The following is a 23567-nucleotide window of genomic DNA, read 5'->3' as shown; positions in this document are numbered from 1 at the left end:
CCAACCCTCTGCCATGCAGGAACTCTCAATGATGTTCTCTTTCTTACTTCCTTTTTACTCCACCTACCAGCTCTATGCCTTACCCAGCATGCATTTTGTTTTATTACTTTTTAAAAGCAATTCTGCAGTTCTGCTAATGCAACTGAAGTTAAAAAAGATTTTAAAAGAAGAAAATAAATTTAATAATGGCAAATCAGGCTGCTTGGAAATCGCCAGTGGGAACAAGGGGAAAGGAGGAGACTGGCACCATGTGACTGCCAATTTTGTAATCACCACAGCAGCAACATTTCACACTTGAGGCATCCTGGGACAGCTGTGCGATTGGGAGATATTGGCATACTTCCCCTGTCATTGAAAAAAGGACGCCCTAACCACAAAGCAGCAATGGGTCAGAGGCGATGTTGCACGATAAGTATGGCCAAAGGTGCTATTTTATTACTATAACTGCAGTTTAAAAGCCATGTGTAATGATTTCCTTAGTGTTTTTCATTAAACTTAGTGGCTTATGGGCAAGTCGAATTTAATTTACTGAGACATGGGGAAAAGCACTGAGGCCATATTCTACCAGTTCCTGATAAAGACATGATACCTGCTTCTGCCTCCCAGGCAATGTGTTAAACACACTTATGCTTCCTTATTTTAATTAAATATAGTAAAATGAGAAGTGCCGTATACATTCAACTATATGAGAAGTACCATATATATCCGACTGTAAGTTGACGTCAGGTTTTGGGGTGAAAATTATGGATTTTGATATGTCCCAGGGATGAGTCAAGGGTAAAACATATGGGCATGTAGCAAAGGATCTAAAAGATAAAGCAAAAGCAAACAATGCCAAAGAATTTACAAAATCCCATCAGGAATAACTCTTTGTGCTCTTGCCCTTTACCAGGGAACGGCTCATTTTTAAAAAGTGATGAAGTACAGTACTTACACCGACCCGTGGATAAGTTGACTCAGGCTTTTTGGGGTCAATTTTTGACTAAAATTTCTAGACTTATACATGAGTATATACAGTAAGGCCATTAACACAACTCAGAAGTAAGATCCACTGAATTCAATGAGACTTACGCCCAGGAAAATCTATAAAGGAGTGCAAGCTAAGTACCGGTTGAGTCTCCCTTATCCAAAATAAGGGACCGGAAGTGTTTTGGATTTTTTTCAGAGTTTGGAAAACTCGCATATACTTAATGTTTGCATATCTTGGCGATGGGACCCAAGTCTACACATGAAATTTATTTATGTTTCAAACATACCTTATTCACACAACCTGAAGGTAGATTTATACAGTATTTCAGATAATTTTGTGCAAGAAACTAAACATCAGAAAGCAAAGGTGTCGCTATCTCGGCCACCTATGAAGAAAGGTTTTTGGATGTGAAGTCAAACACTTTCATGACTGGCATCCCTAGTTTTCTGTGGGTTTTTCAGGCCATGGGGCCATGCTCAAGAAGAGTGTATTCCTGACATTTCGCCAGCATCTGTGACTGGCATCTTCAGAGAAATTTTCAGAGAAAGGTTTTGGATTTTGGAGTATTTTGGATTTGCGTATAAGGGAGACTCAACCTATAATATTACATTTTGAGCAAGCTAGGCTATTTTTAGTGACATTTCTCTCTCTTTTGAGTGCTGGCGCATCTTCAGCTGTCAGCCTCACTTAGCTATTAACACAGTTATCCACTACAAAATGCCCTGTGTCTTCAGGCCTCAAGGTGGAAGGTAGGCCAGAAGAAGGATCAACAGTGACCCATTTCTCCAGTTTCTCCCGGCTGCCATGCATATCTCACATCTCCACCCTGGGTTTTTTGGGGACAAAGAGAAGGAGGCTCAGTTTCTAGCCTGTGAGTCACAACCGGGCTGAGAGGAACCAGGCCAGGACTTGCCCACAGGAAAAACCAGCCCAAATGGTGGCCCACAGAAGACTCATGAGACACCTTCCCTGCAGAGGTGGGCTGGCTGCCATCCTGTGGCTTTGAACCTGAAGCGTTTTATATTTCATTAGCTGCATATTTATATAGTGGATATCCACGTTCCTCAGGTTATATTTTTGTGAGGAAAGTGTCATTTTTAAGTTCCTGCCTTCTCTCCTCACTCTCCTCTCCGGTATATGGAAAAGGTTTAATAACAACGCTTTAAATATGTTTTAGTATAGGTAGTTTATCGTGGCACCAGAGCTCTCTGACAGAGAAGGCTAAATGTCTCACAAATTCCCAGAATTCCCTAGCACCGAACCAGGTTAGTTAATGCAGTCCGAAACTGGATTATTTCAGCAGCGTGTTTTGGACCACGGTAAATGATAAAACAATGGAAACACAGACACTCCTTGTCTCTTAATTTTCAAACAGATACAGACCCCCTGTATCTGTTCCCAGATCCTGTTTTTCAATGCCATGAACTAGGTTCCAGATTCTCTCATAGAGAGGTTTTTTTTGCCATTCCTAAATCACATTTCCAAGGGAATACTCCAAATGTGATTTGCAAAACCAGATGGAAGAGGACCCTTGTTTGCTCAAGGAAGCTACAAACCAAACCCCCTTGAAGCTGGAGACAAAATATTGGATTAGATTGACTGTCTTAGAGCATCCTTTTCAGAAAATTGCTTAATACAATTTGTAGTTTCCTTTGGCCAATTTATGTTAATAGCAAATGTAGCAGCATGTTATATATAATTGCCATGGCAGTCAAAGTGGGGTCAAACGGGATTATTTCTCTAGTGCGGAGGCAGCCCTAATGAACAACCAAGAAATGAATGAGTCCAATGGGTTTGAAAAGTGTCTCGGGTCCAAAACAGAAATAATCCAGTTTGAGATCGCTTTAACTGCCTTGTCTCAGTGCTAAAGAATCCTGAGAATAGTATTTTACTGTGGCAGCTGACCTCTCTGACAGAGAAGGCTAAATGTCCCACAGAACTACACCTCCCAGGATTCCTTAGCATTGAGCCAGGGCAGTTAAAGCGGTCTCCAGTGTGTTTAGGACCTAGGACAAAGGTACCTGGTCACTGCATGCTGCTTATCATAAATCAAAGAGGGAAAGATGTATGCCATACATGCATGTACATTTATGTATTTATTTAACTGATTTATGCACCACCTTTCCACCAAAAACCCTACAAAAACCCCACCCTAAAGGTGACCAACAATAATAAAATACAGATTAAAAATGTAACACTGGATTCAAACAAATTTAAAAGCACATCCAATTTAAATAATAAGAAACAAAGCCAACACTCAAACAGTTGGTGTGACTTTGCCAGAATTTCTGACAAAATCAATCTTGGATTCGGTTTTCCATCTGTAAAATGGGTACAACTAAAAGCTAGTCCCTGGAGGGTCACTTGAAGGGATGTAAGAGACCAGGCTGCATTGGCACCAAGGCTCAGATTGAAAACCAATTTGAAAGAGTGGATGGTTTGACTTGGGAATATGTCAGTTATTATTAACTTTTAACTCTGTATTTTGGCAATTCTGGAAATTGTAGTTTGTGGTGGCACCGCTCCGCTCTGGGGCTACCACAAACTACACTTTCTAGAATTCCATAGCATTGAGCCACCCCAGTTAAAGCAGTGTCAAACCGGATAATTTCTGCAGTGTGGATGCAGCTACACCAAATCTTCACTTTAACCACATGGACCTATGTAAATGTCAATACATTTCGACCACATATATCATATAGTTATTTTAAAATATAATTTTAATATTGCTAGTTATTTATGTCACTGCTATTACCATTGCAGTGACCATTGCAGTGACCATTACTACTATTACCATTACACTACGATCACCATTTCAGTGATATATGGGAATTATGAGAAACATTAATACAAAAAAACATGATTAAGGGCTCTGTATGGTGTGGTATGGAAGGAAGTCAACAGGGGTGTGTGACACCATGAGTTACTGCACCGGGTGATGCCAACCCTAGGGACAAGGGCAAACCTCCTCTAAACCAAACTTGCCAAGAAAACCCCTTGATAGGGTCATCTTAGGGTTGCTATATGTTGGAAATGACTTGAAGGCACACGACAACAAGACTCCTTCAAACTTGAAGGTACACAACAATGAGCTGAAGGAACACAACTACCACCAAGCATGAATCATGATAAGCATTGTCGTGATTCTCTAAGTTTAGGATGCATGGATGCTTTTTTCTCCTTTCCTGCTTCACAGAATCATAGAGTTGGAACAGATCCCAAGGGCCATCCAGTTCAACCCCATTCTGCCATGCAGGAATCAAAGCCCTCGTTGTGATGGCCACAGAGATTGACATGGAATCTCTTCCTGTAGCTTGCATCCATTGTTCTGTGTCCTATTCTCTAAAGCAGCAGAAAACAAGCTTGCTCCATCCTCAATATGACATCCATTCAAATATTTAAACAGGGTTATCATGTCACCTCTTGACTGTCTCTTCTCCACTCTAAACATACCCAGTTTCCACACCCTTCACCATTTTAGTCACCCTCCTTTGGACATGCTCCAGCTTGTCCACATCCTTTTTGAATCGTGGTGCCCAGAACTGGACACAGGTGAGGCCTGACCAAGGCAGAAGAGAGTGGCACTATAACTCCCCTTGATCTAGACACTATGCCTCTATGGATGCAGCCTAGAATTGCATTGGCTGTTTTAGCTGCCACATCCCACTGTTGACTCATGTTCAACTTGTGGTCTACTAGGGTTCCTAGATCCCTTTCACACGTATAAGTTTCCTTAAGCCAGGCGTCCCCCATCCTATATCTATGCATTTCATTTTTCTGCCCTAAGAGCAGTATGTTACATTTCTCTGTGTTGAAATTCATTTTGTTAGCTTTGGCCCAGCTTTCTAATTTATTCAGGTCATTTTGAATTCTGATGCTGTCCCTCTGGGGTATTGGCTACACCTCCTAATTTGGTGTCATCTGCAAATTTGATAACCATGTCCTCTATTCTTTCATCAAGATGTTGATAAAGATGTTAAATAGCCCAGGGCCCAGGATAAAGATGTTGAATAGCACTGGACTCTCTTCCCTCCTTGCTTCTCACTTGCCTCTCCTCATACTTTGCATCACACCTTTTCTCCTTCACTCTGCTATTTGAACGCCTCAACATCCTTCCCCTCTTATCTTTCTCCCTTCATCTTATGCAGCCAAACCACCGCTATTGGTAATGTCTCAGGTGATGATTCCCAAATTCTGGCTTTCTAGGTGTTTGGGACTTCTGCTCCCAGAATCCCAGAGCATTGGCCAAGATAGGTGAGGCTTCTGGGAGCTGAAGTCCAAAACACCTGGACTCTGGAGGACCAGAGTTTGAGAATCACTAGTAAAGGGAAGTAATATTACCACTCTATTCTCTCTTCTGGATGAATTCAAAAATATAACCGTGTTAGTGTGTAGAATCAGTATGTAGAAAGTCTTGTAGCCCCTTTGAGACTAACTGAAAGATAGAAGTTGGCAGCATGAGCTTTCATAGACTAAAGCAGTGATGGCTAACCTATGGCATGTGTGCCAAAGGTGGCACTCAGAGCCCTCTCTGTGGGCACATGTGCCGTCTCCCCAGCACAGAGTTTGCCAGAGTTTGTTACTAGAAAGCCAGAGGGACATGGCACTTTGAAATTAATAAGTAGGTTTTGGGTTGCAGTTTGGGCACTCAGCCTCTAAGGTTCACCATCACTGGACTGAAGCCTACTTGGTCACATGCATTTAGTGCAGTGGAAACCAGGGACAGACATATATATATGCCACAGATATGTGAGAATGTTAATTCCAATTCAAAATCCTTTGTGTATGGAAATGAATGTTCCAGCTTCTCAACATCCTTTTTTGAATTGTGGTGCCCAAGACTGGACACAAGGTTATTCCAGGTGAGGCCTGACCAAAGCAGAATAGAGTGACACTATTACTTTCCTCGATCGACACTCTATTTCTATTGATAGTGTCTCAATGGAGGGAAACGATAGTACAATCTATTCTCTACTCTGGACATGTTCCAGCTTCTCAACTTCCTTACTGAACTGGACACAGTATTATTCCAGGTGAAGCCTGGCCAAAGCGGAATAGGGTAGCACCATGACTTCCCTTGGTCTACTTGTCACTCTACTTAGTGTCTAAAAGGGAAGCAATACTACCACTCCATTCTCTGCTCTGGACAGGCTCCAGCTTGTCCAGAGCTTTCTTGAATTGGGATGCCCAGAAGTGGACCCAGATGAGGCCTGACCAAGGCAGAACAGAGTGGCCCTATGACCTCCCGCGATCTAAACGCTGTACTGTACTTCCATTGTCTAAAAGGAGGAGGGAAGCAATACCATCACTCTGTTCTCTGCTCTGGACATAGTCCATCTTGTCCACATCCTTCTTGAACTGTGGTGCCCAAGACTGGACCCAGGATTCCAAGTGAGGCCTGGCCAAGGCAGAATAGGGTAGCACTATGACTTCCCTTGATCTAGACACTATACTTCCATTATCTAAATGGAGGAAAGCAATACTACCACTCTGGTTTCTCTTCTGGATATAGTCCAGCTTGTCTTGAACTGTGGTGCCCAGAACTGTACCCAGGTGAGACCAGAGCAAAGCCTCAGAGGAGGGGGTCCTCCCCATTCCCTTCCCAGCCATCCACCCACCTCCAGCCCATCTCCTTCCAATCCCAGCAGGGCTGGTGGGCGGCTGAGTCAGAGGCTGCCACCCCCGCATCCCCTGTTGCTGCTGCTCCTGCTGCCACCCCTTGCCAGCTGGAGGGGAGGGGAGGAGCATGGGGAAAAGAAGGGGCGGAGAAAAATACCCCCTGCCCCTCGTGTGTCCAGATCCTTGGGCTGCACCCACATTGCAGAAATAACCCAGTTTGACACTGCTTTAGCTGCTATGGCTCAGGGCTACTGAATTCTGGGCATTGTTGCAGCACCAGAGCTCTGCTAGGTTCACTTAGGTAGACATAAATCAGAAATGATAACAATCTGGGCAAAATAACAGTTTGGGCAAAGCACACTCTCTCAGCCTCAAGGGAAGGTCATGGAAACCCCCTCTCTGAAAAAACATTGCCAAGAAACCCCCAGGACAGATTCACCGCCTTAGGGTCACCATAAGTCTGAAAAGGCTTAAAAGCACATAGCAACAATTTGGACAATTCACACTCTCTGTCTCAGGGGAAAGCCATACTGAACACCGCCCTCCCCCCGCCCCCAAGAAACAAAAAGGGCTGGAGGCACACAACTTGAACAGGTCACACTCTCTCAGCCTCAGGGGAAGGCCACAGCAAGCTGTCTTTGAACAAACCTTGCCAAGAAAACCTCCAGGATAGGTTCACTGTCTCAGGATGGCCATAATCTGGAAACAACTTAAATGCGCATAACAACAACTGGGCAAGTCACACTCTCTCAGCCTCAGTGGAAGGCCAAGGCAATCCTCTTCTGAAGAAAACCCCAAGATTGGTTCACTGCCTTAGAATCGCCATAAGCCAGAAACAACTTAAACACACTCAATGATTTGGGCAAGTCACACTCTCTCAGCCTCAGGGGAAGGCCAGTACCAAGAAAACCCCAGGATTGGTTCACTTTAGGGTCACCATAAGTCGGAAAGGACCTGAAGACCCACAACAATGACACCTTGGTCAGATCACTCTCTCTCAGCCTCAGGGGAAGGCCAATGCCAAGAAAACCGTTGCCATGAGTCGGAAAGGACTTGAAGAAACACAACACAGAGACACACAAAAGCATTGCCTCTCCCATCCAAACCTTGGGCGGGTCTGGGATTGCCCAACAGAGCTTTACAGAAGTAATGTGTCCAGACACGAGAGATCCTCCATGGCTTCCTTCCTTCTTTCCTTCCAAGTCTGGAAGCTGAGGAAGTAATGAAGGATCTCTGCTGGTCTTCTTTGCTATAAGAAGCAAACACATTGCAGAAATAATCCAGTTTGAGACTGCTTTAACTGCCCTGGCTCAGTGCTAGGGAATCCTGGCAGCTGTAGTTTATGAGACAATTAGCTTTACCTGACTGCAGAAATAATCCAACTTCACACCTGGCCCAGTGCTATGGCCTCATGGGAACTGTAGTTTATTGTGGCACCAGAGCTCTCTGAGAGAGAAGGCTAAATGGCTCAAAAAACTACAGTTCCCAGAATCTCCTAGCGTTGAGCCAGGGCAGCTAAAGCAGTCTCAAACTGTTTTGGAGCTGTGTCAAAGAGCCATGTTGCCACAATAAACTACAGTTCCCAGCATTCCCAAGCACTGAGCCAGGACAGTTAAAGCGGTCTCAAACTGGATTATTTCTGCTGTGTGTTCTGAATCCTGCTCGCCTTGCTCAAGTCATTCCCGATTTAAGACGACCCTCAGGCTATGAATCTCTCATAGGTTTCAAGACTGGTTCAAGCAGAGGTTTGCCCTTGCTTTCCCCTGAGGCTGAGAGAGTGAGACTCGCCCAAGGTTTCCATGGCCGAGCTGGGATTTGCACCCTGGTTTTCCAGAGAGTCAGTATAGTGGTTTGAGCTTTGGGCCAGGACACTGGCAGAGCAGGGTTCGAATCCTGGCTGGGCCACAGAAACCCATCGGGTGACCTTGGCTGAGTCACACTCTCTCAGCCTCAGAGGATAGCCATGGCAAAAACAACAACAACCACAAGCCAACCCAAAAACCCTCTGACTCTTAGGGTTGCCATAAGTCAAAAACGACTTGAAGGCACCCAACAACTGGGGCAAGTCACACTCTCTGTCTCAGAGGAAGGCCATGACAAACCAAAGAAATCTTGCCAAATATAACCCAAGGCCTTAGGGTCACCTTAAGGCACACAAGTCACACTCTCTCAGCCTCAGCAGACCCTCCTCAGAAGAAACCTTGGCAAGAAAACCCCAGGATGGATTAACTGCCTTTTAGGGTCGCCTTAGGAAAGTCTCCTTCCTTGTAGGTCTTTAAACAGAGGCTGGATGGCCCTCTGTCTGGGGTGCTTTGATTGTGTATTCCTGCATGGCAGAACGAGGTTGGTCTGGAGGCCCTTGGAGTCTCTTCCAACCCTTCTATGAAGGGACTTGAAGGCACACAAGTCACACTCTCTCAGCCGCAGGGTAAAGCAAGGGCACAAAAAACCCTCCTCTCTGAAGATGAAACCTTGCCAAATAAAACCCAGGGCCTTAGGGTCCCCTTCAGTGGGAAAGGACTTGAAGGAAGTCTTTAAGCAGAGGCTGGATGGCTTTGATGGAGAGTTCCTGCATGGCAGGATGGGGTTGGAATGGATCAGGGCTCTTCTTGGGTTCTCTTCCAACTCTATGAGTCTACGATTCCCAGTCACACTCTCTCAGCCTCAGAGGAAGGCAGGGGCACCAAAACAACAACAACAACAACAACCCTCCTCTATGAAGGTGAAACCTTGGCAAGGGAAGCCCAGGAGAGGCAACCTTGAAAGCACACAACAACAACAACAACCAGAACCACAACACCCACAACAGGCACCACAACTGCTGGCTTCCTCCTCTCTCTCACACACACACAGAAACACACACAAAACCCTGCTCCTGGGCAAAATGTCTCCCCAAAGACACACAACAAAATGGAAATGGAGACGAAGAACCCGCCCCGGTCGGCCCTGAAGCGGAGCCCCACCGCCTTCCCCCTGAGAGAGGCCGGGGAGAGGGAAGGTACCGTCGGTGAGGGGCAGCTCCACGGTCTCCTCCTCGGCCGAGTCCCCCATGGCTCTCCTCCTCCTCCTCCTTCCTTCCTTCGCTCGCCCTTCTTCCTACATGGCTCGGGCCTAGCGCTTCCTGCAGCCTCCGAGGCCTGACTCAAGAGGCAGGAATGTATGTGACAGAAAGAGCCCAGGAGGAGGAGGAGGAGAGAAGGAGCCCAGGAGGAGACGCCCCGACGACGACGAGGAGGAGGAAAAGGAGGAGGAGGAGAGAGAGGCCTACTCGAGGCCCCTGACTGAGGGGAGCTCGACTCGACTAGGCCTCAGGGGCCCACTAGGCCTTGGCTTATTATTATTATTATTATTATTATTATCATTGCTATCATTGTGTGACTACAAATACCAACACACTCCGCAAAAATAATCCAATTTTGGACCGCTTTAACTGCCCTGGTTCAATGCGAGGGAACCCTGGGAAATGTAGTTTTGTGAGACATACAAGTTTTAAGCCACACTGCAGGAATAATCTGCTTTGAGACCGGTTTAACTGCCCTGGTTCAATGCTAGGGAGTCCTGGGAACTGTAGTTTTGTGAGATAGGTTTTTCAAACCACACTAGTACAGACATAATGCATTTTGAGCTGCTTTAACTGCTCTGACTCAGTACTAGGGAAACCTGGGAACTGTAATTTTGTGAGATATACACCTCCCAAACTGCAGGAATAATCCGCTTTGAGGCCACTTTAACTGCCCTGGTTCAATGCTAGGGAATCCTGGGAACTGTAGTTTTGTGAGACATATAGGTGTTCAAGCCACATTGCAGAAATACACTTTGTCCCTCTCTACACTTGCAGTTTTGACTTTTGAGGATTTGGTTATTCGCGTATTTTATCAATATCTTCTCTCTAGGGATATCTAAGTCCTCCACCGCAACTCTATGGTCAACTTGAACCCAAAAGGCGCACTGAAGGACCTAGAGATTCCTAGAGATGACACTCTGCTAGGCCTTTGTAGCTCCAGCACAATTCTATGGTCAATGTCTGTCTGGCAGATATTGACCACAGAGTTGCTTGCACTGGAGGACCTAGAAATTCCTAGAGAGGTGTTCTCTCAGGTAAAACCACAGTGTTTTCGTTGTGGTTTTTCCACATTCACAGGGGTCCTGTGCCCCTCACCCCAGTGAATGTGGAGGGATGAGTGTAATGATTAGACCGCTTCAATTGCTCTGGCTCAATGCTAGGGAACACTGAGAACTGTAGTTTTGTGAGACATATAGGCCCCAAACCACAATGCAGAAATAATCCATTTTTGGACAGCTTTAACTGCCCTGGCTCAATGCAAGGGAACCCTGGGAAATTGAATTTTGTCAGACATATTGCTCCCAAAGCACACTGCAGAAATACTGTAATACATTTTTAGACCACTTTCATTTTCCTGGCTCAATGCTAGGGAACCCTGGGAACTGTAGTTTGTGGGATAGTGAGCCTTCTCTGTCAGAGAATTCCCAGGATTCCCTAGCACTGGGCCAGGACAGTTAAATTGGTCTCAAACTGGATTATTTCTGCAGTGTGTTCTGGACCCTAAAGAAACCTATCCTCCCAACTCTGCATTGGCTAAATTCAATAGGTTCAGCTAGTCTTAGCAATAGAGAGAGACATGTTGTACCCCTTAGTCACTGTAATAATAATAATAGTAATAATGTTTAACATTTCCATATTAAGGATGAAAACCTTCACAGAAGAAATAGGAGATCAACCTAATATAAAGTGATTAAAACATAGACTTTGGAGAATTAAGAACTTAAAGTCCTAGGCCTGGATAGATGAATTTGTCCATGTCCAATATTTGAGTATTTCTTCCATCTCAAGGGTTTGTTTTTTACAATTAGCCAATGTTGTGCATGTATTGTGTGCGTTCAATTCATTTCTGACTAATGGAGACCCTATGGCAGTGGTCCTCTTAGGGAGATTTTGGACTTCATTTCCCAGAAGCCTCAGCCATGTAGGTCAATAGCCTGGGATTCTGGGAGCTGAAGTCCAAAATCCCTTAAAGAGCACAGTTTGGGGACCACAGTTTGAGATTTTTTTAAAAAAATTCAAATTTCAAAATTTTAAATTTCAATTTTTTAAAAAATTTAAAATTATTTGTATTATTTCTGAATATGGAAGATTGGCCATTAAAAATTATTAGGCCTGACGGAACTAGGTAAATTGAGATGTATAATAAGAAATGAAACACTCGGAGAATATGTGAAAGGATGAGATCAGTTATTGAAATACATATTATTGGAGTATATCGATACAACTAGGGATGTAGGATTACTGAAGGAAATTGTTATAGGATTGTATTATTATTATTATTATTATTATATTTATTTTTTATCCTGATCTTTTCCCAGAACTGGGACTCAGAGGGGCTTCACAACATTGCAATTAAAACCATAGAAAAAAGTACATTAAAAAGGAGTTAAATTATTACAGTATTAAAAAAGATAGTTATTAAAAGAATAAAACACATGTTAAAAAGACAAAACTATATATATCCTTTATTGTAGTAGAATTAGAATATTATTATTTTTTTCAGTGTGATAAGATAAGAACATTTTGATTTAAAAACAACGGAGTAATAACATAGATTTTTACTAGTATGGGAAGTTAGATGTAAAGATAAGAATGTAATTTTAAATGGAATATGTGTTTGTTTGTTTTTGTGTTGTTTTTTTTATGTTTTTATGTTAAAACAAATAAAAAGTATTTTGTTAGTTTTTGTAAGAATATTTTTATTGGTTAATATTTATATCACTTTGAGATATTTTAGTCAAAGACTGTAAATAAAATGATGATGATGATGATGATGATGATGATGATGATGATGATGATGATAAGTATTATTTAAAGTTATTTTTATTCTTTTTATATTTTCTTTAAAAACATCACATTTTAGCCGAATATTCACTATGCATATATAAATACATTTAGGTTGTGCATATGATATTGTAATTTGAAGGTATAATTTTAATTTTGCTAGTTGTTTCATAGCATCCTAGAGTTGGAAGAGACCCCAAGGGCCATATCCAAGTCCACCTCCTGCCATGCAGAAACTCACCATCAAAGCATCCCTGACAGTCACAACTATTAGCATTACACTCAGTGCTATATGAGAATTACGATTTGCAAGTAACATTAGTGCAAAAAGGCATTGCTAAGGATTCTGTATGATGTGAAACAAGAGGAGGTCAATGGGGGGAAGGGGTGACACCAACCTTTAGTGATGCCACTACAAGTATCAAACTCAAGGTAGTAGATACTAAGCAAGAGTAGAGGGAGATGATTGTGACTCCTGGAAAACCTATTTGGAGTAAAGCCACACAAATGGGAGGCTGGAACGGATAAGGAACAATGGCGAAACAATTGTTCGAAGGACTTGATGGTGACAGCTGCCAAATCTTGAAATCAGGAAGGAAATGTTTGCACAAGAAGCCGAATGCTAGAAATAGGGCATGAGAAATCTCCCCGCTGCTCTTGGCCTCTGCTGATAAGAAACAGAAACTGGAACAGGAGAGTGGGAACCAGTGTTGCCAATTTCTGTCAATATCCTCGGAATCCGGGGAATTTAATTAATTTCTTTCCAGATATTTGGACTGAATAATAATAATAAATATTGGGGAATTCTGGGGATTTTGGATTTTGGTAAAACATTCTGGGGGAATATCTTCGAGGCTTGCTGGCAACACTGGTGGGAACTGAACATGGCATCCCTCCTGAAAAGTAAGATGCTCTGGATCTACTCTCACCTCGGAAAGATGCAGGAGGGCTATCTTACACCCAGACAAATCACTACAGTGGGGTCTCCACATTCGCTGGGGTTAGGGGCACACAACTCCCTGTGAAAGTGGAAAACCCGCAAATAAGAAAGCAGTACGTTTTAAACCTGAGAGACCACCTTTCTAGGGATCTCTAGGTCCTCCAGCGCAACTCTGGGGTCAACACCTGCCAAAAATAGACCATAGAATCAGGCTGGAGGACCTAGAAATGCCCAGAGAAGTGCTTTCTCTAATCATCTCTAGATCCTCCAGTGCAACTCTATGGTCAATTTCCAGCAGAATCTCTCTGGAGGACTTAGGGATTCCTAGAAAGGACATGTTGACCAAATCCGGAAATAATCAAACCCTCAAATGTGGAGGACCGGCTGTAGTGATTTCTGCTTGCAAAACATCGGCTTATATCCCTGTAGCCCATTCTCTCACCGTCTTCATAATCTACCATAAAAAATGCACTGATAATCAATAAGTCAATCATCTTTATTGAACTCCCAAACTGCCCCATGCCACCTTATAAATGAGAAACAACACTCCTTTACAAAGTCTCCTTCTTTGGTACAGGTTGAGTCTCCCTTATCTGAAATGCTTACTACCAAACATGCCTTCGACTTCATGTTTGTTTGTTTGTTTCATTTTTATGTCGCCTTTCTCCCAAAAAGGGACCCGAGGCAGCTCACAAGATAAAACACCTTAAAAATATTTTAAAAGCAATTAAAAATAACACAGTTAAAATGGTATAAATTGAAGACTAAAAACATACAAAAGTTAAAACACACCATCTAATATAGTATAAGAAATCATGATATTAAATGCTCCACTCCTACCATCAGAAAATTCTGTGATCTATGGTTGCTGCTATCATTGTATGATGGCCTCTGCTAATTTTAATTGAAATATTATTGCTTAATGGTTGCATCTCTGCATTTTATATTTAGTATGCATTTTACCGGTTGTAATCCTGCCTCAATCTGCAGGGAGAGGCGGGAAATATAATTACATTATTATTATTATTAATAATAATAATAATAATAATAATAATACAGCTACCCCATAATATTTTTACTTGCCAGCGAAAGGGCAGAAGGGAGGGGGGTCAGCCTTGCTTTCTTTGAAATGTATGTATGTTTCATATATACTATATAGGTATTAGCCTGAAGGCAATTTTATACCATATTCTCAATGATTTTGGGCATGAAACCAAGTGTATGTACAGTGAACTATCAGAAAGCAAAGTGTGTACACCAAACTGTCTCAGCCACCCATGAAAATAGTTTAGTTTTTTGGGATGTTTCGTATCTTAGAATTCCAGATACGAGAAATTCAACCTGTAGTAAGATTCAGAGACCTAGCCATGTTCCTCTGTCTCAGATAAAGAGATGAAAGATAATTCTGTAGCACCACTAAGAAAAGAAGAAAAGAAAATTCCTAGCAGACAGTAGGACTCCAGCCCACTTCTTTCAAAAACCAGACTAAGGTTCAAGATAGACTTCCAATTGGAATTCAAATCCTTACTCCAATCCCATCACACATACCACTACATGGGAAATTATTTTAAATATGTAATATAGCCGCCCCTCCTTTTTCGCGGAGTTGAAATCTGCATCCCTCACCCATTTGCGGGTGGCAAACGGAGGGGGACAAAATGGGGTACGCACCGTCATTCAAGCTAATGGGGTTTGAATAACATCAATTTTCCATTATCATGGGGGGGGGGCGGAACAGATCCCCCACAAAAACAGAAGGCAACTGTATATGTTTGTGCTAGTTTTACCTTTAAAAATAAAAAAATAAATTCTCCTTCCTTGCTGGCCAGAAAAAAGTGGCATATTGCACTACTTTTAGTAGTAGTGTTAAATGTGTTACTTCTAAATTACTTTCAAAATTAACTTATTACTTTCATTTTTAAAAAAATATAAAAATGGGTATATGAATATATGTAAGCCATTCTTTCAATTTGAATCCTCTGTTTGTGTTCTAGTCTCTGGACTGGACAATCTCCAGTTGCACAACATTGCAATTTAACACAAGGGTTGAACAGCACAACCAGCATGTACTGTAACTTCAAGTAAAGATTTACACCTATGCAACCCCAATGCAGGCCCTTGGTGTGTAGCAGGGAGTGGGGTGATATTAATCAGATGATAGTGGGAGCAAAGAAAATGGCTTCTTCCCACCAGAGTCTTCTTGATCGAGTGAGGAGGGCCACCTATTTGTTAAATAAAAGTACTGGTAAGCTATGCAGTACCAAATGAATAGTTAGGCCCTAAGGAAGGCTACAGAGGGGCAGAACTGGACTGTTGTGGCTGACCAAGAATTAGTGGGCTAAAAAAGGACAATGTAAAAACCAACAAGAACTCTGTCCTTTGCTCTCATAAAGTCAGCCTAGAGGCAGATCTTCAGAAGAAAGAGAGGCTATCTTTCTGGCACATGATGGGGTGAAGGCCACTGATTTTAAAGTGCAAGTCAACATTGATAAAGGAAAGACCCTTCACAGGCAATTAGCAAGAAGAGCTAAACTGAACCTCCATGTTCAGGAGCAGTCTATTGGCAATCGTCGCACAGCAAGGGCAGATCACAAGGGAACGCTATTGTCTTCCACCAGTACTTCTAAGCTTCCCAGTCATCTGCCTGGCTACTTGGAAACATAGCTCTGGACCAGCTGGGAGCTTGGCACCACCGAAATGGGTTCCTTAGAGATGCCAGATTAATACCATCCAGGGTACTGACATTTCAGACCAAAACCTGAGACCAAGGACCGGTTCCAGGTGAAGTCAGAGAGAAAAGGTCCTGATGAAATCATTAAGCATGATACACTGAGCATCAACCATGGCTGCTGAGAAGTCATTAACACAAAGGAGCATGAACACAGACACACACAGACTTCAAGACTGTGATATCATCCTGAGATTCCTCCTCCTCAATGTGATGGCCACAGAAGGTCCAAGTCCTGAGATGGGAAGTGTTGGTCTCTTAGGTTCTTCATTAATGGCACATCTTTCCTAATGAGATCTGGCGATCTGTATTCATTGTGGAGGGAGAAGAGACAATACAACGTTCACAGCACTGGCACGCCACGAGCAGAAGAGAACATCACAGCTGTCACTGACAGGTTTCTCTTCCTTGCCTTGCGATAGTCCTAGAAAAGCAATAACAAATGCCCTATTAATAATTTCAGCTTGAACCCAATTGTTAGTCCTGACTAGAAAAGACCCACTGAATCAACAGAACTTACATAAGCGCTGACTTACCGAGTTCCCACAGATCCAGTGGCTTTACTCTAGTTGGGACTAACCATTGCATTTATCCCTTTGGTTCAGCCACTCATGTGGACAATTTTGGAGGATTTCGGAATTCTGGATAAGGGAAACAACCTGTATTTTCTAGTACTTATCTCAGTGAAATGGTCAACCAGTACCTGTGGTCTGATCCACATTTAAGAAAATAATGCAACTTCACAATGTGCTAATCTGAACCAATTTGACTCCATTTTGTGCCACACTGAAGTGTTAAAATCTGCACCAACCTGTATATTAATGGACCCACTATCTTCTCCTGTTCTTCTGGCCTGCTCAGATTGGGAAGGGAGAGATTTATTCATGAGACCATGCTTTATAGTGGAGATAAAGAAAGCGGTCCCTTTTTGGTGGTGAGAATGATCACCTGTTCATATGGGGAAGATAAGGGAACATCTAAAGGGCTTGTTCACCAAGCACACTGCCCACCATTACCAGTCCTGAACCAGTTTGGAAAGCAACACAAACCTCTTAAAAATGTGTATTTTCAGTTAATATCTGGAGTATTAAGTGGGTTATTTCAAACCAGATGGCCTGCAAGGAGCAGTTCCACCTTGAAAACGGGGACATACTTATCAAATTTGCAGATGACACCAAATTAGGAGGAATAGCTAATATTCCAGAGGACAGGATCAAAATTCAAAACGACCTGAATAGATTAGAAAGCTGGGCCAAAGCTAACAAAATGAAATTCAACATGGAGAAATGTAAGGTACTGCACTTAGGGTGGAAAATTGAAATGCATAGATATAGGATGGGGGATACCTGGCTAAATGAAACTACATGTGAAAGGTATCTAGGAGTCCAAGTAGACCACAAGTTGAACATGAGTCAATAGTGTGATGTGGCAGCTAAAAAGACCAATGCAATTTTAGGCTGCATCAATAAAAGTATAGTGTCTAGATCAGGGGAAGTAATAGTACTACTCTATTCTGCTTTGGTCAGGCCCCACCTGGAATATTGTGTCCAGTTCTGGGCACCACAATTCAAAAAGTATGTTGAGAAACTGGAGCATGTCCAAAGGAGGGCAACTAAAATGGTGAAGGGTCTGGAAACCATGCCCTGTGAGGAACAACTTAGGGAACTGAGGATGTTTAGCCTGGAGAAGAGAAGGTTAAGAGGTGATATGATAGCTGTGTTTAAATACCTGAAGGGATGTCATATTGAGGAGGGAACAAGCTTGTTTTTTGCTGCTCCAGAGACTAGGACCCGGAGCAATGGATGCAACCTCAAGGAAAAGAGATTCCACCTCAACATTAGGAGGAACTTCCTGACAGTAAGGGCTGTTTGACAGTGGAACACACTCCCTCGGAGGGTAGTGGAGTTTCCTTCTTTGGAGGTCTTTAAACAGAGGATGGATGGCCATCTGTTGGTGATGCTTTGATTGAGAGTTCCTGCATGGCAGAATGAGGTTGGACTGGATGGCCCTTGTGGTCTCTTCCAACTCTATGATTCTATTCTATGAAATGTCATGTGTTCCAACAATGTCAGAATTGAACTGACTACACATTTTTTTGCAAACCTAAATCAGACTTGAGTTGCATCAATTCAAAATGCAAAAGGATGGGAAAGACAGTCCTTGCAACCAGAAAACCACTACATCAGGGAAAAGAACTCTGGCCCAACTTTCACTGTGATACTTTAGGCGTCTATGTCTAAATGTTTTGCTGTGACAGAATGAAAGAGCATTCAGCTGTGTGAACAACTGAGCGGATATACCTATAAACACAGATCTGCCATTTTGGTGAGACGTTCAGGTACTGGGAACACTAAACTTTCACTTTTCCTCAGTTCCTACCTCTCATTTCTCCTCACTTCTCTTCTCTTGGGTGATTGTCGATACCTGACTTGGGACTTCCGATTTGGCTTCAGCGATGACAGCCTCTTCATAAGACCCTCCCAACATACCAAGTCGGCGCTGTCGGAAGCGCTGTCGCGGTGTGTCCTGCCCCTCGCCATCCCCAGACCCTGAAGAATCCACCGCTGGCATGCGTGAGCTCAGCCTACGGCGACGGAAGTGTACCTGCTGGGCATCCAAGATGCTGAGGGTGCTGCTGGCCTTGTGTAGAGAGGCTGGTGAGCTGGGAATGCTGGAAACTTTGGGGGAATGAGGGTAAAAGACATAAGTAAGCAGAAAAAGAAACAATTCGTATTGTGCCATAGCTGCATAGGAGGGGTCTGAAAGCAGAATAAGTCCTGCTATAAGTCTCCTATAGCAAGCAAAACTCTTGGACTTGCTTGGTGTGCCTGTGAGCCGAGGGTTGGACTGAATGACACTTGTGGTACCTTGCAACCTTATGATTCTATGGTTCCGTTTTCCTATAATAAAAATCTATTTTTAAAGAGTTCGTTTAGAACCCCACAGAAAATGTCTTGAGTCTTCAACCTCTTTGGTGATTTCAGACCCTAACAGCAGCCATTCCAGATTAGGCTGAAGAACTAACTAATCCAATATTCTGTTTATACAGTGGTTATCCAGTTGTCCATGGGAAGCCCACTAACAGGACATCAGAGTAAATAAGACCTTAATCTTGTGCCATCCAGCAACTAATAATGGGTGGGTATCTTAGGAAACCTTATAAGCATATTTGCATACACGAAATAGAATCATATATGTTTCCATTTGCTTTATATACAAGGACTCACTATCAGCCTCAGGCTCCTCTTGCCCAGATAGGCTTTCACTACTACCAGCAACTTCAGCCATGAGACGCATGTGCTCACGGGGAGCTTCCCGGCGAGGTTTCATCAGCTTCCTTATTTTCTCTGCAATCCAGTTACTTTTCCTGAGAGGCAAAGAGGGATGAGTTGAAGAGGCATACGTAAGGAAAGGGAACCCTCACCAATCCCATATCAGCACACCCACTGAGCATCCATTTATTCCAGCCAGTTAAAGGTTGGAATAAGAAAGAAGTCCTATTTAAAATGAAAAGCCTTTGCCTGAGAGCAAAAGGTGAATATTAATACAATTGGCCCTCCTTATCTATGGATTCAAGCATCCAAGGTTTGAAAATATTCCAAAATATATAAATTCTGAAAAGCAAATCTTGATTTTGCTATTTTAGATAAAGGACACCATTTGTATAAAATGGGACTTGAGCATCCATGGATTTCGGTATGTGCCTTTGTGCATTTGAAGAGCAGTATGGTTACAGTGTGATTCCGAGGACAACATTTTTGCCTTAAAAGATCTCTCCTAGGGATTAGAATATGTAAAATTATGCCGCGTTGGACTTACTTGCCACGAGGCAGTGTTGGCTCCAGCACCCGGTATTGGTCCATGATCTTCTCCACTAGCTTCTGTTTTTCCCTACGCAATTCACCCAGTTTGTCTCTTTAACAAAAACAGAGTCTGATTTAACACTAAGGCACTCCAGTTTGCAGTGTCAATAAATTAATGTGCCAATAAATTAAAGAAGACCTCCTTACAGCCTCCACATTTTCTGAAAAATTGGATGGAACTGTAGACTACAAAAGTCATGTACTCCAACCGCTTGCAGCTTCAGAAATTCTCTTCTATCCCTGGTTATCCAGCCATTCCTTTAAAATCTCTAACAAAGGCAAGTCCATTGTCTTCCGAGACAATCTTTTCCACTGTGACAGTACCATAGGGATATATTTCCAAACATTTATTCACAATCTGCCTTCTTGTCATCTGAACCTCACTGGGTCCATCTGTGCCCTCATGAACAAAAAAGATATTCAAAATTTTGTCCAAAACCAAGCAGTACTTTCACAGCAGTGGCTTTCAGTTTATGGAATCAGGTACTGCAGGGAAGCCATACCAGCTCCTTCCTTTGCTTTAGGAAACTAACTGAAATTGCTTTCCAACAGGCTTTTGCTACTTTAAGGGTTAGAAGTATGATTTTTAAAGTCTGCTCTGGTGTACAAATTTTCTGTGTGACTTCACTGTTTAATGGATTAATCAGATTACTGTTTCAACAATCATTTGATCAATTAAAGATATGCCTCCAATTAATCAGGCAGTGGATTTTTAAAATATGTAATGTTTTTAATGCAAATGCCTATAAAACCACACAGCCTGTACTTCCTCATGCCTAGATTAAATGGATGATTACGCAGGGTTTAATCTTAGGAACTTTCTTTTTTATCACATACATTAATGCAAAGTCCACAAGCTGGCATCCACTAAATGTGCTGTCTTTCTTCTGGAAAATTATAATACCTAATAAGGACACTGGTTGAAAAACAGATAAATTTACAGTTGTAAGAAGTGTGTATTTTGAGGAATGATGGTTTCAAAATATACACACCAAACCTTGCAGTTATTAATGTAAAACAGTCTCCTTGTTTTGTTTAAGGCTGATGCATATTTTTTAAAAACTTACTGCATTTCTTATATACACTTCTTTAAAACTGAGTAAAACTGCTAACTTTGTGGCTACTCTGTTGGAGCGCATCCCCCTAGTCTCCAATGGTTTCCTATGGAACTGGCGTTCCCATTTAACTCAGTCTCGATTTACATTGCTACTCCAGGAACACAGCTCTGGCATCACTTGAAATCTGTCTGCATTGTTAAACAATTGTAAAAGAAAAAGAAAGAAGCAGAGGTGTGGAGCTTTGTCCATCCACAAGTGGCTCGTTCACTCACAAATACTGGCGCTGCTCTTCCTGAAAGTGCTCCTTGCTCTCCATATTGCGTTCTAGCAGACGTCTGTTCTCCCTGCTGAGGGCTTGGATCTCCTGAAGAAGGTGCCGGTTCTCCTCCTCCTGGTTCCCCTTCAATTGGGCCAGAAGCTATCAGGTAGCAATAGAATTAATTCTATTAATGAACAGAAGACAAACAATGCTCAGATGCAATACCACAATCCTTTGCGTCAGATGGAATCTATGTAGGATGTGGAGTAGAAGCTACTGAAAAGGTTGCTCCTGTTTCTAGACCAAAGATTCGAAAATCACCAACTTTAGAGATGTGCAAAACTTAAGGATAACTGCAGTTCAACCAGCATACAGTATTAGTTTTGGAACTGCAACTCATGTCCCTCAAATCAGAGGGAGAGATGTTAAGTAGGGCCACTCCATTGTTCCTTTTGAAAGACCAATTGCAGACTCTTCCTCTTCCTGAACACTTCCTATCCCCCCAAAAAATTCAGGGGTAGCTGTGTTGGCCATTTAACAAACGCAAACAAAAATCTGTCCGTGATACCTTTCTTGGCCAACTGAAATGCACAATATACTTGTTGCAAGCTTTCAAAGCTGCATGGGCTTCTTCATCAGGCAAGATGTTATTTATCTATCCATCCAAGTTGGTGTAGATGACAGCATGAAAACATTATGAGGCTACAATTCCTAGAATGGCTTGGTCACTCTAGAAATTTTTGTCTAAAGAACCTATTTGCATGTTCATGTATAGAATCATAGGGCCCATACAGACAGGCCAAAATAAAGCTGCTTCGGGTCACTTTGGAGGTATGTTGTTTAAATTATGCATGCATCCTACGAAGCCAGAAGTTGTGCCAAAGCTGCACTCCAGTCCTTAGGAGCATGGCTTTAGTGTGGCTTCCAGCCTCTTAGGATGTATGCATCATTTAAAAAGCATACCTCCAAAGTGACCCGAAGCAGCTTTATTTTGGCCTGTCTGTATGGGCCCATAAAGTTGGAAGAGGCCACAAGGGCTGTCCAGTCTAATCCGCCGTGGTGCAGGAATATAGCAGGGTAGAAGTGTCATTACCTCGCATTGGGTGCTCAGGCGTCCCAGTGCTGTATCCAGCTGTTGGTTCTGCTCCTTCAGAGCTGCACTTTCAGCCTCTAGCCTTGCATGGTCCAATTGCAGGCCTGTCACCCTGTTCCTCATTCCTTGAAGCTCCGCCTGGAGATCATCCCATCCCTGTTCCATCTCTGTCAGTGTCTTTTTCACCCTGGAAAGATGGACATATATTGTGGAGCATCTGCCTTGTACAGAAATAGGCCTTACTTGTATATACCTATCTGTACTCTGACATCTGCTCCACACCTGCAAGACCACCTACAGGCCTTCTCAGTGGCAGCCCTTTAAATACTGGGTCATTTGAAAAGATTGGTGCAAAACTGAATAAGAACATAGTTTTTTGTGGGTTTTTTGGGCTATGTGGCCATGCTCTAGAAGAATTTATTCCTGACGTTTCGCCAGCAGAGATCTTCTCTGAAGATGCCAGCCACAGATGCTGGTGAAATGTCAGAAATAAACTCTTCTGGAACATGGCCACAAAAAACTATGGATGCTGGCCATGAAAGCCTTCGACATCACATGAATAAGAATAGCTTTACTTTCTGTACCATTCTTTTTTAAACACCCTATATTCCCTTATCTTCTAGACGTTCCTCATCACTTCTGCCTTCCACCAAGACCAAAGAACACCTTTCCAAAGAAATCTGTATATTTTACTGATGTGGCTACTAGGGATTTTTTTAATCTAGTCTTTTTTTAACTTTTAACATTCTTTTGTATATAAATAAATAGTTTTACATCAATCAGTCTAGGGAGGTGGTTGTATTCTGTTGGTAACAGATGTTGTTGGACTACAGTTTCTAGAACCCCTTAATACTTGTCATGCTGGATGGGTCTTCTGTGTTTCACAATACCATTCACCACTGATGCAGCACAATGCTACTCAAAGTAATGGTCCCAGAACCAGTGGCATTTTTCAAAGCATTGGCTGCTGATCCACAGAGAATTTACAGGAATTCCAGAAGATAAGGTAACATAACAGCTCAAAAGACAAATCAAGCCTGAGGCTGCTATACTTTGGCCACATCATGAGAAAGCAGGACTCATTGGAAAAGACAATAACGCTAGGAAAGGTAGAAGGCAGTAGAAAGAGAGGAAGACTATATGTCAGATGGCTAGACTCAATTACGGACCTGAATCTATAAGTCCTAAG

At 42.6% G+C, this 23567-nt stretch overlaps 2 protein-coding genes across 3 annotated transcripts in view; both read right to left on the bottom strand.

The window, feature by feature from the left end:
• Nucleotides 1-9789, bottom strand: part of RPS6KA4 (ribosomal protein S6 kinase A4) — a 33860-nt gene extending 24071 nt beyond the window's left edge. For both annotated transcript variants that reach the window (XM_042439685.1, XM_042439686.1), the window contains exon 1: nucleotides 9592-9789. In XM_042439685.1, coding sequence (XP_042295619.1) covers nucleotides 9592-9640 — 49 coding nt within the window. In that variant the 5' untranslated portion in view covers nucleotides 9641-9789. The remainder of the gene's footprint in view (nucleotides 1-9591) is intronic.
• Nucleotides 9790-13226: 3437 nt separating this feature from the next.
• Nucleotides 13227-23567, bottom strand: part of CCDC88B (coiled-coil domain containing 88B) — a 40069-nt gene continuing 29728 nt past the window's right edge. The window contains exons 21-26 of the mRNA XM_042440998.1: nucleotides 22379-22565; nucleotides 21299-21444; nucleotides 19925-20020; nucleotides 19333-19472; nucleotides 18485-18783; nucleotides 13227-16529 (exon numbers count right to left, since the gene is read on the bottom strand). Coding sequence (XP_042296932.1) covers nucleotides 18488-18783; nucleotides 19333-19472; nucleotides 19925-20020; nucleotides 21299-21444; nucleotides 22379-22565 — 865 coding nt within the window. The 3' untranslated portion in view covers nucleotides 13227-16529; nucleotides 18485-18487. The remainder of the gene's footprint in view (nucleotides 16530-18484; nucleotides 18784-19332; nucleotides 19473-19924; nucleotides 20021-21298; nucleotides 21445-22378; nucleotides 22566-23567) is intronic.

The sequence above is a fragment of the Sceloporus undulatus genome, chromosome 9 (assembly GCF_019175285.1).
Source record: "Sceloporus undulatus isolate JIND9_A2432 ecotype Alabama chromosome 9, SceUnd_v1.1, whole genome shotgun sequence".
In the NCBI taxonomy this organism is placed as follows: domain Eukaryota; kingdom Metazoa; phylum Chordata; class Lepidosauria; order Squamata; family Phrynosomatidae; genus Sceloporus; species Sceloporus undulatus.
Note: the sequence above shows the minus strand (reverse complement) of the source record. Positions and strands in the feature narration are given on the sequence as shown.